Source organism: Mustelus asterias, chromosome 8 (genome assembly GCF_964213995.1).
Source record: "Mustelus asterias chromosome 8, sMusAst1.hap1.1, whole genome shotgun sequence".
NCBI lineage: Eukaryota > Metazoa > Chordata > Chondrichthyes > Carcharhiniformes > Triakidae > Mustelus > Mustelus asterias.
In genome coordinates this window covers 134,756,564-134,771,338 of record NC_135808.1, presented here as the reverse complement: position 1 = coordinate 134,771,338, position 14,775 = coordinate 134,756,564, and the positions used below count along the sequence as shown (strand labels likewise).

General features: G+C 45.6%; 1 protein-coding gene across 1 annotated transcript; it reads left to right on the top strand.

Moving 5' to 3' along the window:
- The first annotated feature begins 4,234 nt into the window (after positions 1 to 4,234).
- Positions 4,235 to 12,394, top strand: c8h1orf52 (chromosome 8 C1orf52 homolog). The gene is made up of 3 exons (XM_078219012.1): positions 4,235 to 4,796; positions 5,979 to 6,171; positions 10,358 to 12,394. The coding sequence occupies exons 1-3, from the start codon at positions 4,353 to 4,355 to the stop codon at positions 10,516 to 10,518; spliced, it is 798 nt and encodes a 265-aa protein (XP_078075138.1). The 5' UTR covers positions 4,235 to 4,352; the 3' UTR covers positions 10,519 to 12,394.
- Positions 12,395 to 14,775: the final 2,381 nt, after the last annotated feature.

Below are 14,775 nucleotides of genomic sequence, written 5' to 3'. Positions count from 1 at the left end.
CTAGCAACCTGCCTCCAGTCCGAAAATTTTCCATCCACCACCACCCTCTGTCTTCGATCAGATGGCTAATTACCTATCCAATCTGCCAACTTTCCCTCTATCCCACGCCTCCTTACTTTCATCATAAGCCGACCATGGGGGACCTTATCAAACGCCTTACTAAAATCCATGTATATGACATCAACTGCCCTACCTTCATCAACACACTTAGTTACCTCCCAAAAAATTCAATCAAATTTGTGAGGCACGACTTGCCCTTCACGAATCCGTGCTGACTATCCCAGATTAATCCGCATCTTTCTAAATGGTCGTAAATCCCATCCCTAAGGACCTTTTCCATCAATTTACCAACCACCGAAGTAAGACTAACCGGTCTATAATTACCAGGGTATTTCTATTCCCTTTCTTAAACAGAGGAACAACATTCGCCACTCTCCAGTCCTCTGGCACCATCCCCGTGGACAGTGAGGACCCAAAGATCAAAGCCAAAGGCTCTGCAATCTCATCCCTTGCCTCCCAAAGAATCCTAGGATATATTTAATCAGGCCCAGGGGACTTATCAACCTTCAGTTATTCAAAACTGCTAGTACATCCTCCCTCCGAACATCTATTTCCTCCAGCCTATTAGCCTGTAACACCTTCTCTTCCTCAAAAACATGGCCCCTCTCCTTGGTGAACACTGAAGAAAAGTATTCATTCATCACCTCGCCTATCTCTACTGACTCCATACACAAGTTCCCACTACTGTCCTCGACCGGCCCTAACCTCACCCTGGTCATTCTTTTATTCCTCACATAAGAGTAAAAAACCTTGGGGTTTTCCTTGATCCGACCCGCCCAGGACTTCTCATGTCCCCTCCTAGCTCTCCTAAGCCCCTTTTTCAGCTCATTCCTTGCTAACTTGTAACCCTCAATCGAGCCATCTGAACCTTGTTTCCTCATCCCTACATAAGCTTCCCTCTTCCTTTTCACAAGACATTCCACCTCTTTCGTGAACCATGGTTCCCTCACTCGGTCATTACCTCCCTGCCTGACAGGGACATACCTATCAAGGACATCCAGTATTTGTTCCTTGAAAAAGTTCCACTTTTCATTAGTGCCTTTCCCTGACAGTTTCTGTTCCCATCTTATGCCCCCTAATTCTTGCCTAATCGCATCATAATTACCTCTCCCCCAATTGTAAACCTTGTCCTGCCGTACAGCCCTATCCCTCTCCATTGCAATAACAAAAGACACCAAATTGTGGTCACTATCTCCAAAGTGCTCTCCCACAACCAAATCTAAAACTTGGCCCGGTTCATTTCCCAGTACCAAATCCAATGTGGCCTCACCTCTTGTCGGCCTATCCACAAATTGTATCAGGAAACCCTCCTGCACACACTGCACAAAAACTGCCCCATCCGAACTATTTGACCTACAAAGGTTCCAATCAATATTTGGAAAGTTAAAGTCCCCCATAACAACTACCCTGTGACCCCCACACATATCCATAATCTGAATATTGTACAAGAATGGTGTAATTTGACTTATTAACTGGTGCTTAAGTGGAAATCTTTCCAATCAGGTGTACTAGCATTTATTTTTCTTGACTAATAATGATTTTATTGTTTTATTAAAAGTTCATCAGCAGATTCCTGTGAATCTGTTCAGTAACTTCCCTCCATGGTTTCTCAAAAAATAAAGTTAAGATCTATCAAGCCAGGTTTCACTCTGATATCTGACTTGTCCAGTGTTAACAGCAGCTAGGGACATAACACTGGGCTAAATGAAAGGAGACAGAGTATGGTTTTTCAGTTCATTGTTGTATTCTTTTCTGTGTTGTGACACAATATTCCCCCTCTCCTCCACCTGCAGTTGTGTCAACTTCAGATCACTTCCAAATCAATCCCATGTTTTCTGCCTGATATCTTCGTAATGGTCCAGTCTCATGTGTTACTATTGGTCGATGCAGAGTTAAACCGATGATGGTCCGTTTAGTAGTTTCACCTTTGACCTGGGCAGGGTAAGACTGAGCCAATCCCCTGAGCTGGCAGGTGGTGAGGCTACTTTTATACTTTGATAAGGAAGGTAAAAGTTCATTAGTAATCCATGAGTTTGCACTCACATATCTATCTCATTTTCTCTCCATAAGACCATCAGACGCAGGAGCAGAAGTTAGCTATTCAGCCCATTGAATCAATGAGATCCTGACTGATCTATGATAATCCTTGATGGTGGAGTACCCGAGGTAATCAGTACTGCCTTAACTTCAGACAAGACAAAACTCACGAGGCAGGTATCTCTGTATAAAGATGTAACTTTATTTAAAAGGCAGGTGCTAGGAGACCATCAAAGGGTCAGGACAGCTCTGAGATAGAGCAGCTGGATCTCTCTGATGAAATCTGACATTTACAATTCAAAACAGATCAATTGTAGGTTTTCTTATCAATTACTCCCGCCTTGCTTAAAATCAATCATCTTCAATATACATAAATCAACAATAATACCCGTCATAAATCTTGGCCAATCGCATCTTACCGTCTGGGGTAATGGCATTTTATTAGTCTGTAAGTTCCAGAAGCCAACTCCTGTCATGGCTGACCCCATTTCCTGTGTTGCCTAGTAACCTCAGATGCTAACCCAAAGTTCAAATGAACATTCTCATGGGTTCCCTTAAAGGTCACTGCCAAACCAGTTTAACATATTAATCCATGTCTGGATATGCATCCATTTTGTCTGGACAGTGAATAAACCCTATTCAAGAAATGTGATTAAGTGTTCTAAATGTTCTCTCTGTCTGAAACTTTACTGATAAAACTTGCATATTTCCAAGGTTTAAACACTTTCTTGGAATATGACTTCGCCCTGGTGCCTTTTACCATGATGCTTTGCAGCAAATTTCTGTTGGCTAAAATGAACAATATATCTTAAAAAATACATTAATATATTTAAAATATCAGCATGTGTTTTAAAATCATAATCACTTGTCTAAATCTCTTATTGCATCTCATATGTGTAAACTGCTTTCTTGTTAACTCATTTAAATAATTTAACTGAATGCTGGTAGTTCTGTCAGTGCCTTAATGTCTAATGGTTTAAAAATCTTACTAACCTATTGGGGTTCCCCCTTTCAATCCTCAACTCCACTTTCCAGCCGTATCTCCATAACCCTTGATTCCTGTACTGTTAAAGTTTATTTTTGGTCACCCTATTGTAGAAAGGATATTATTAAACTAGAAAGGGTGCAGAAAAGATTTACTGGGATGCTACCGGGACTTGATGGTTTGAGTTATAAGGAGAGGCTGGATAGACTGGGACTTTTTTCTCTGGAGCACAGGAGGCTGAGGGGTGATCTTATAGAGGTCTATAAGATAATGAGGGGCACAGATCAGCTAGATCGTCAATATCTTTTCCCAAAGGTAGAATAGAAACCCTACAGTGCAGAAGGAGGCCATTCGGCCCATCGAGTCTGCACCGACCACAATCCCACCCAGGCCCTACCCCCACATATTTACCCACTAATCCCTCTAACCTATGCATCCCAGGACACTAAGGGGCAATTTTTTTTTTTTAACCTGGCCAATCAACCTAACCCGCACATCTTTGGACTGTGGGAGGAAACCGGAGCACCCGGAGGAAACCCACGCAGACACGAGGAGAATGTGCAAACTCCACACAGACAGTGACCCGAGCCGGGAATCGAACCCGGGACCCTGGAGCTGTGAAGCAGCAGTGCTAACCACTGTAGGGGAGTCTAAAACTAGAGGGCATAGGTTTAAGGTGAGAGGGGAGAGATACAAAAGTGTCCAGAGGGGCACTTTTTTCACACAGAGGGTGGTGAGTGTCTGGAACAAGCTGCCAGAGGCAGGAGTAGAGGCGGGTACAATTTTATCTTTTAAAAAGCATTTAGACAGTTACATGGGTAAGATGGGTATAGAGGGATATGGGCCAAATGCGGGCAATTGGGACTAGCTGAATGGTAAAAACTGGGCGGCATGGACAAGTTGGGCCGAAGGGCCTGTTTCCATGCTGTAAACCTCTATGCCTGGTTCAGGGAGGGAGGGGGTAAGGGCGAGAGCAGAGGCGGGGGGAGACCTATAGAGGGCGGAGGTTTGGGAGGTCGAGCGCTTTCCCCTGGACACCACCAGAGGGCGCGAGCATTGGGAGCTCGACGCTCTTTCCACTACCGGCCTGCAGATGGCGCGGCGTTGGGAGGTCGATTCTCTTTCCCCTGGAGACCTGCAGAGGGCGGGGGTTTGGGAGGTCGAAGTTCTTTCCACTGGAGGTCTGCAGAGGGCGCCAGCATTGGGAGGTCAGAGCGCGGAGTTCTTCCTCCTGGAGATCTGCCGAGAGGGCGCGGGCATTGGGAGGTCGATGCTGTTTCCCTTGGTGACCTTCAGTGGACCGAGATTTGGGAGGTCAGGTCGCGTAGCGCTTCCCCTGGAGTCCAGCAGAGGGCGCGGGCATTGGGAGGTCGGGTCTTTTGGGCCGGGTGCGCTCGCTGTGTCTTTGGCGCGGGTGGCGGTTGCCATGGCGGAGGGGCCTAGCGACCCGCTCTCCTATTTCGCCGCGTATGGGAGCTCGGGCTCGGAGAGCGACTCGGACTCGGAGTCAGAGTCCGGGCCGGAGGCCGCGGCCTCGCGGTCCCCAGGCAGGGAGAGCCGAGCGGGAGCAGGCCCGGCCCCCGCCCCGGCCTCTCGGGCGGCTCTGCCCCGGCCGGACGAGCTGTTCGGCAGCGTCTCCAGACCCAGTTTCCTGGGCAGCCCGAGGAGCGGCCTGATCGACTGGGAGCGGCGGCTGGTGCGGGCCCCGGAGGAGGTGAGAGCGGTGCCCCGGGGGGCAGGGACATGGGGAGGGGGAAGAGCTGCAGCCCTGGCCAGGCAGGGAATCCACAACAACAGGGAGCTGGACAGAGAGACCTGCCCCATTGTCACAGGCTGGAGAGTGAGGAGAGACTTAAAACACCCGGCAAAAGAAACAAAAACAATAGAGAAAAAACATGTTTAAAGTATTTGATTGTCACAAGTAAGGCTGACATTAACACTGCAATGAAGGTACTGTGAAATTCCCCTAGTCACCACACTCCGGCGCCTGTTCGGGTACACTGAGGGGCAATTTAGCACGGCCAATGCACCCTAACCAGCACATCTTTCAGACTGGGAGAAAACCGGAGCGCCCGGAGGAAACCCACGCAGACACGGGGAGAACGTGCAGACTCCGCACAGACAGTGACCCAAGCCGGGGATTGAACCCGGGTCCCTGGCGCTGTGAGGCAGCCGTGCTAACCCACTGTGCCACCGTTTTCACACAGCGAGTGATTCGGGTCTGGAATGCGCTGCCTGAGTGCGGAAGAGGAAGGTTCAATTGACAGATTCAAGAGGGAATTATACTGTTGTCTGAAAAGGACAAATGTGCAGGGTTACAGGGAGAAGGCGTGAGAATGGAACTCAGTGATTTGCTCATTCAGAGAGCTGGTGCGGCCCTAATGGGCCAAATGGCCTCCTCCTGCACTGGAACAATTCTGTGATTTGCAACTTAAAATGTGAGGATGAGAGTTGAAAGTGAAGAAATCAGTAAATACGAATAGTTACCCATCAGTTAGCCAATAATGGAATAGGGCGCAACATTTAACAATCAAACTCTCAGCATAACGCAAAAATGAGATTTATAAGATGTTTTGGTTCAGTGTCTTTAATTTAGGAAAAATTGAAAGGGGTCATGTGAGATCTGCCTAATAACAGTTCTGGGTGACGCGGCTGTTAACAATCAGACTGGCTTGGCTTTGTTTGCTGGAAAGAAGATGTAAGGTATTCACACAGATAATGGCAGCAGCATCTGTGTTTACAGTGCTCAGACTGCTCGTCTCCGTAGTCCAGGAAGGTTTTGAGAGTTTGTTTTTCAAGTTTGTTTCATAGTATTTTAGAATTAGTAATAAAGGGAGAGAGAAGACTTTTTAATCATTGTTTCCTGTGATAATCTGCATTTCTGCTAATTTGACAGCCACCAAAAGAATTCAAAGCCTGGAAAACAAACGCTGTGCCCCCGCCAGAAACCTACGCAGTGGAGGAGAAAAAGCCACCATTGGGTGTGGACATGGCAGTCAAATGGTCCAGCATGTACCAGGACAATGGTGACGATGCTCCACAACGCAGAGCTGCCTTGCTCCCTGAGGAGCCTGAAATCTCAGAATCAGGTAGGATCAAGCCCCAGTCCCTTGGAAAGCACTCAACGTGCTTTTGGTCAGCTCCAAATGGAGGTCACTCAAATGTTAAATGCCATTTTCCCTCAGCTGGCGGTGCACTTAGCCCTGAACCATCGGTTGTGGATGCGACATTATGAACTATTTCGCTCTGTAGCAATTTCATTAACTTAGTCACAGGACATGATGAATTTCAAAGCAGTTGCAGTCATTAAGGCACATTGGGGTGTTTTCCTTTATTGACCAAAACCTAGAGTAATAGAGCAGGGAGGTTATGCTTGAATTTCCTGTATGAAACCCTAGTTAGGCCACAGCTAGAGTCCTGTTTATAACTCTGGTCACCGCACTGCAGGAAATATGTGATTCCATTATTTATTCATTCATTCGTGGGACATGGACATCGCTGGTTGGGCCAGCATTTATTGCCAATCCCTAGTTGCCCTTGAACTGAGTGGTTTGCGAGGCCATTTTAGAGGGCAGTTGAGAGTCAGCCACATTACTGTGGCTCTGGAGTCACATGTAGGGCAGACTGGGTAAGGACTGCAGATTTCATTTTCTAAAGCACATTAGTGAAACTGATGGGTTTTTTTCTGACAAGCGTTTCGGTAGATTCTTAATTCCAGATTTGTGTATTGAATTAAAATTCCACCATCTGCCATGGTGGGATTCGAACCCGGGTCCCCAGAACATTGGTTGAGTTTCTGACATGGTGGACTGGATACAGAGGAGATGTACGAGCATGTTACAGCAATGGAGAATTTTAACTGCTGCAAGAGCTGATAGGCTGGGATTGTTTGGGACAGAGGAAGCAGAGAGGAGATTTAATTGTGGTGTCGAGAATAATGAGTGTTGGCAGAATGGATAGGAAGGAATTAGTCCCCTTACCACTGATGGCAACTCTCTGTCTCATGACACTGTTTGCACTGTGATGGCTAATTCTGTTAAACATCGCCCGGTGTGACTCAGGAGCCCCACACTGGCGCAGCAGTCTCTGCCACATCTGCTTCGTAGGGAGTGGACTGAGAAGGTGCACGATTTGCTGGCCTGTTTTCTCTGGGCTGTTTTCTTGCCTTTATTTACTGCTCGCTTCTTTCAATTCCTTTAACTGTCTCCCAGTTTTCAGTATCAATGTCCACCACCTTCATACAAGCTTGCGGGTAACCTTGTAACGGAGGTATGGGTGCCCAGGAGGTCATGACCCAGGGCCCAGTTCACCATACTGAAGGTTTTTGGGAGTATGACCGTCATCCATCCAATTAACGTGGCTGAGGGAGTGCAGACGTCATTGGCTTTGCAGTGTGTGCATGCAGGTGGAATTGGCATGCTCCAGGATCTGAGTTGGTGACCTTGTCCTGCCAAGAGATGCCTAGGAGACGTCTGAGACAGTGAAGGTGGAAACAGTTCAGCCTTTCTTCCTCCCAACATATGATGTGTCCAGGTTTTGCCACAGTAGTGGAGTTTGCTGGAGACACAAGCTCGGTAGACTCGCAGCTTGGTGTTCTCAGTCAGATTGCTGCTGTTCCACTCTCTCTCTCAGCTTGGACAGAACAGCTGCAACATGCATGTGTTGATTTCAGCATCAAGTAACAGATTGCTGGTGATTGTGGAGCCGAGATATGTGAAGCTATTGTTATGGTTCAGGTCAGAAATTCCAAAGTGTTTTATAGAGTCCATCTGAATCATAAGTTTTGCACCTTGAATTTGACTAGGATAAGCATAATAGGTTTCACTTCAGGTATGATTCACATGACCAACTCAGGAGCTTTTATCAAACAAAGTTTAATTAAGAAAATAGTTAGCATGTATACTAAGAAAATTAGCAGGAACTGTTATCAATTACAAACAAAACAACTACAATAATGTATAACCCCCAACAAATATATATCTAAGATGTTTCAATCAAAACCAATCCCATAAACAACCCTTTAAACAGGTTCAATACAGCAAAGACTAATGCTCATGTGATATTGGAATTGAGTCCTTTGGATGAATTCTGCAGTTCTCTGGATAGACTCAGTTTGAAGTCAAAACAGCTTCCCAGACAGAACCCTAGGGAGAATCTAGGTAAACCACCAACAGCAGATTCTCCCCTTCAGAAAGGCACGACCTTGTTTTCAGATAACCAGCAGAATTTCCAAATAAAAAAGGAGAGAAAAACACTTCTTTTCAGCTTGCTGTCCCTTCTGAAACTAACCTGCAGCTCAGAATTGAAAATGAAAGCGCTCCTGTCACCTGACCTGCCAACCAACTTTCCCCCTAATACAGGGTCATAAAACTAATCTCAGAAAGCACCTGAGGCCCCCATTTACGCCACTTAAGGAGCAATAAAAGGACATCTGGTAGACAGCTCAGCAGCAATGGGAAATACTGAAGCTGAGAGAGCTCCAGAGATCATGATTTTTAAAAAAAACTTTCTTAAAGGTACACTAACGTCACACTATCCACACCTCCAGCGTCATGTTGTCTATGCCGATGGGTAGCGATTATGGCAACATTCTGGACCATGCCGTATGTCTTCCTGGTGGTAAAACCAAACACTTTACAGACATGGGAGAGTCTGACCATATGTTGTGAGTGTGCTCCTTGATATGGAATGCGGGTGCGGCACTATCAGTGTAAAACAATCCTTAGGAAGACTTGGCTCATCTTTTGTCTTCGATCTCAGGTTATCTAGGCCAAACAGCTTTCTGTTCTGGTATGTGTGATCCTTTTGCAAGTGGGAACAGTTTCTCCCCACAGAATCCATCCAGAACAGTGATGATTTTGAACACCTCTATCAAATCTCTCAGCCAAGATTGCAGGAATGGGACAAAGAGTCAGCAAAGGCTCAATGGGCCAAATGGCCTCATTCAGTGCTGAATCCCTGTTTGATGTCACTGCAGATTCAGTCCCTCTTCTGACTGTACCTCTCCAACTTTACCTTTTTGATTCCCAGGTACCAGTTGCTGATTGGGCATGACCCCTCTGTTCAGTTTTTATGCTGCCTTGCACTAAGTTCCTTAGACAGTCAGTCTGCCAATGGTCCCCCAATTTAAAACAAAGTCTATGAATAGTTTATTTGTAGTTGTTTGTATGTAATTTTAAAAACCATACTGTGAATACAGCATTATCTGCGTTTCATGTAGTCACTTTCCAAATTATCTCCCAAAGCTTTCTCAGGACAGAGCTTTACTCGAGTTATTGCCTCGATGTATATTGATTATACTCTGCTGGGCTTCGTTCCCTTACGATATGAGTAAGACCGGATTTGGAGGACCCTTTAATTCCCATTATCTTCATGTTAAGTTATGGAAAAGTATCAGGGTTTTTGAATTAATGAATGGAATGGTTCAGCGCAATCGGAAGCAGACAGGGGAGATGGTGGTGTAGCGGTATTGTCACTGGACTAATAATCCAGAGCCCCCAGGGTAATGCTCTGGGGACCCGGGTTCGAATCCCATCATTGCAGATGGTGGAATTTAAATTCAATTTAAAAAATCTGGAATTAAGAATCTACTGATGACCGTGAAACCATTGTCGATTGTCGGAAAAACCCATCTGGGTAAAAGCAAATTACTGCGGACGCTGGAATCTGAAACCAAAAGAGAAAATGCTGGAAAATCTCAGCAGGTCTGGCAGCATCTGTAAGGAGAGAAAAGAGCTGACGTTTCGAGTCCAGACGACCCTTTATCAAAGGTTCACTAATGTGCTTTAGGGAAGGAAATCTGCCGTCCTGACCCGGTCTGGTCTAATGTGACTCCAGAGTCACAGCAATGTGGTTGACTCTTAAATGTTCTCTGAAATGGCCGAGAGAGACACTCGGTTCAAGAGCAATTAGGGATGGGCAATAAATGCTGGCCAGCCAGTAAAGTTCATCCCCTGAGCAAATAAAAAAAGATGTTTGAAAGATTTCTGTTCCACATCTGTCTCTGGATCACTCATTGCTTCATTCCAATTGAAAACAAATTCTAGAAGCTTGACTAGAATTTAACTTTCTCACCATCATTTCCCTGCTTTTTTAATGTTCTTGGATCAAAGTTAGAGGTGTAATGAAATATGGTATGGGCTGTTCTGTTTCCCTCTCCACTGCTGCTCAGGGCAAGTCGGGCCATTTCTAGCTGCATAATGAAATCTGTTGCAATTGGCAATTGTTCTGTGTCAAACCGAGTTACTTACTGCTGGACACATTCTCTCCTTTTAGACGAAGACGATGCAGAGGACTCATCGGCGAAGAAGCGCAAGATTGAAACGTTTCAACAGAAGGAGAAAAGAAAGCGAAATCAGGGGCAAGCCAATCGGGAGAAAAGCTTTGTGGAGGAAGAAAAGCGAATTCTCAGACAGGAGTTTTGCTTAAAGGATTGATGAGAACGGTAACTGGGTAACCCCCGTCCCCCATCCAGCTTGTCCTACTCTGCCTGAAGACGAGTGGCTCACTTCTCTTCAGAAGATCAGATCACAGACTTGGTGTTCCAGATTAAACTGTTTTGTGAATGCTGTGTGGAGCCTGCAGTTGTGTGAAATAAAGCTGTATATATATTGTTCGCTCGTTCATCTCAAATAAACAGTCAAACCTTTTGGCTGAATGCTAAAAGAAAGCAGCGTGAAATCTACCTGCTGGTGCTGACTTCTCGGTGTGAACTTAACAAATTGCCCCTTGATTTGGTACTTTGATGTCATGCAGCCAAGACAAGCACTTTGATTAAGGAAACACTTCAAAAATGAAACTTGTGCAGCTGGCTCAAGAATCGAAAAACAGGCTTAATTTGTCTCCTATTAGTCGTACTTGTTGCACCACTCCTAATCTACAGAACACAAGAGCGTGAAGCCTTGGCACAACCTGCGCAGACTTGTCATCCATTGTTCTGACCACGTGTTCTGGTATTCTGTTGACTTTTTAATCCTGTCACATTTAGCATTGACAGTTTCATGTCTGCGGTTATGTATAAATTCCATCCTGTGTGAAACAATGTGGCCATGGTGTATGAATTAGACAGTTAATACAGACTAGAACAAGGGCCCATACTTAAAAACTGTTCAGTCACTAATAAATCCAATAGGGAATTCTTTACCCAGAGAATGGTGAGAATATGGGACTCGCTCCCACTGTGAGTGGTTGATGCAAATCATACGGATATGTTTAACGGGAAAGCTGGATACACCCAAGGGAGAAAGGGACAGAAGGATATTCTAATAGGGTGAGGTGAAAGGGGTAGAAGGGTGCTCATGGAGCAGAAACACCAGCATGGTCAGGCCGAACAGCCTGTTTGTGTGATGTAAGTACTTTCTAAATTGAGTTTCAATATTTAGTTGGCGTTAAGATTTGGAGCTTTTTTGGGTGAATGCAAAATACAGTTTTGGATGCTTATCATGCACACGTGGACATGCTGATCTTAATTAAATCCTTGTTTCTACATAAAATGGCCTCTCAAATGTACATGACTGAATCTGTTATGTGGTAATTAACTTGTCATTTGACTACTAACCATTGTGGTTTCAGTTGCGAAAGGGTTGTGTGGTAGCTTAGTTATGTCTCTGCTGAATGCAAGCTGTAGAGCAAGGGGATCAGGGGTTATGGGGGAAAGGCAAGAGAATGGGGATGGGAAAAAAAAATCAGCCATGATTGAATGGCTGAGCAGGTTCGATGGGCCGAGTGGCCTAATTCTGCTCCTATGTCTTATGGTAGACTTCAGGAGCAGGTGAAAAAGTAATGACCGGATAACTTTGACATGAGCAGAAAGACATCACGGGTTAACTAGTACAGAGGGTACAGCATGTGTTTAAAACATCTCTGTAGAACAAACAGCTCACATAGGATCAGACAGCTGGTGTAGGAATTAACCGTCCTTGCATGGAAATTGAAACACGTGACTTTAGGAGTGTGTCAAATAGTTAAGTGTGGTTACCACGAGTACAGAAGTAGAAAGGAGAAAGCACTGAAGAGAAACTTTGAGGAGATGAAGTTTTACAATCTGAATTACAGTACTGGATCAAAACCAGTTTGTACCACATTTCAGACTAGCTGATAGTGGCCGTCACAGCATTGGAGGAGAGGAGTTTGACGGTTGGTGTTCTCCGTCCTGTAGCTAGATATTGCACCTTGGCTGCCAGAGTTCAAACTCTGTGTCTAATTTAAGTTATTGTGGATGTGTGGGACTTGTATGTTTACTATGCTTGATATATCAATATGAGACAAGGCAGAGACTCAATCTTGTATTCCTTAATAAAGTATTTAAGTTGATTAATTCTTGGACTTATTAATTAATAAACACAATCTGGCACCGGGATTCTGTGTGAAGTGAGTTTAGGTATTTTCAGCCCAGTTATGCTATTTGGCTTTGAAGCAGCTGTGACTTCAATAGGATTGTCACTAAGCATCCACCTTCACTCTAGCCTGCACCAATTCATTAATTCGTAAACGTCTATCACTCTGTCTTGAATATACTCAATGACTGAGCATTCACAACTCAAGGGTGGGTGAGAGGAATAGAGAATTTCGAAGGTTCACAGCTCTGTGAGTGAAGAAATTGCTGCTCATCTCAGTCCCAAATAACTAACATCGTATTCTGACATTGTGAGCCTGTGTTCTCGACTGCCTTCTTCTTTGGGAAATATTCAAGGTCACTTCGGGCATTCGGCCTCTGATATTCGGGTAAGCGTTCTCCAAGGCGGCCTTCGCGACACACGATGGCGCAGAGTCGCTGAGCAGAAACTGATAGCCAAGTTCCCATTCCACACGAGGACGGTCTCAACCGGGATATTGGGTTCATGTCACACTATTTGTAACCCCCACAGTTGCCTGGACCTGCAGAGTTTCACTGGCTGTCTTGTCTGGAGACAATACACATCTTTTTAGCCTGCCTTGATGCTCTCTCCACTCACGTTTTGTTTCTTAAAGACTTGATTAGTTGTAAGTATTCGCATTCCAACCATTATTCATGTAAATTGAGTTTGTGTCTTTATATGCTCTGTTTGTGAACAGAATTCCCACTCACCTGAAGAAGGGGCTTGGAGCTCCGAAAGCTTGTGTGGCTTTTGCTACCAAATAAACCTGTTGGACTTTAACATGGTGTTGTTAAACTTCTCGACTGTCCAGCCAGGGGAAGCATTTCCTCAGCATCGACATTTAAGAATTTTATGTTTCAATTCGATATCTCATTCTTCTAAATTCCAAGGAATATATTTCTAGTCTATTCAATGGCTGGAATTCTCCCAAAAACGATTTTAGTGTTGAATTTGCGGGAAAACTGGAATAAATCACGCTAGTTTTTTCAGTGGGAGTTCATACTAAAATCTCCCACACTTTGTGCAATGCGGAGGCCACCAGTGCGAATGTCATTAGATTTCAGGGGGTGGGGCCTATTCCCACCTGAGAGGCTAACAGTTCAGGGTCTCTGCGCAGTGGCCCTGAACTGTCAGCCTCCTTTTTGCCGACCAGTTCAATTACTGGCCAGCCTGGGACCCCTGCAGTGCTGCCCCCTGTCCTGGACCGCCCAATCTCCAGCCCTGCCCCCCCCCCCCCTGCCCCACAGTGACGATCCCCCCCACTCCCGGGTGACCCCCCGCCACGATTGCTGGCCTCCCTCCTGCCCCTACTGGATCCCAATGCAGAGTGGTAGCGGGACCCCCCGATTGCCCCCTAGGTCCCACCCTCCATGGCTGATGGGCAGTGCCAAGGTTTCCCTGGGCATGGGCACTTTGCCCCTTGGGCAGTGCCAGGGGGCACAGGCTGGCACTGCCAGGATGCCTATGTCCAGGGGACACCACCCCTCTGTCGTCTGACTCTGGGGGGTCCCGATTGCCCCCCCTTCAGTTCCCCAAAAGTGGGGAGCTAGTTTGAACCCTGCTGGAGCGAAATATTCCTGGCAGAGTGGGAGATGCTGTCCCGGGCCCCCGAATAGCAATTAAACAGTATGCTAAATACTATTTAAATGCTCGCCCCGCCTCCCAGCTGACTTCTGGCAGTGTGCAGACATTGCCGGAAATCCAGGCCTGGGAGATGCAAGTGTGGTGTGAACACTCACGGGAATCCTACGAATTGGCCAACATGCGATTCTCCCGGCCTGCACAGCAGGATGGGAGAAACACCCCCTGTGAGTGTTAAGGATTTTCAATGCACTGCCTGAGTGTGTGGTGGGTGGAATAGCTGTCGGGATATTATTCTGTATTGCAGTGTGGTCAACATAATTACTTAAATAGTCAATCTAACTACTTAAACATTTCATACAACCTGATGATATGTTATATACTTGGAAATCTTTTATTCGTATTTCTTTGACATTGTTTTATCCCAGTTCTGCATTTATTTTCTTTCTCTAGGTATTTTCCGACTAACGTGACAACATTAGACTTACAAGAGAAAGTTGAATGATTATCAGAAAGTAGAAAAATATCCCTTGGTTGCTTGGCTGTTGGGAATCAGATGGGGCAGCGACTTGGGAAGCCCCTGATGTCTATCTACCTGCATTATCAGAGGAGCAGCAGGAAGGTCTCTATGGGCTATGGTAGTCAGGGAATGCTTTTTTGGCATAGGAAAATCTAAAGGAAAGCAGACAAAACACGCAGGACTGGGATAAAAAGATATCTAAGATAGAAGTCTCCCAAGTGTGTAGAGTACAGGAC

Coding starts and splice junctions, on each gene's coding strand:
- c8h1orf52 (XM_078219012.1), top strand. CDS start 4,353: ATGCTGTTTCCCTTGGTGACCTTCAGTGGACCGAGATTTGGGAGGTCA. Junction 4,797..5,978: donor TGGTGCGGGCCCCGGAGGAG/GTGAGAGCGGTG, acceptor CTAATTTGACAG/CCACCAAAAGAATTCAAAGC. Junction 6,172..10,357: donor GCCTGAAATCTCAGAATCAG/GTAGGATCAAGC, acceptor CTCTCCTTTTAG/ACGAAGACGATGCAGAGGAC.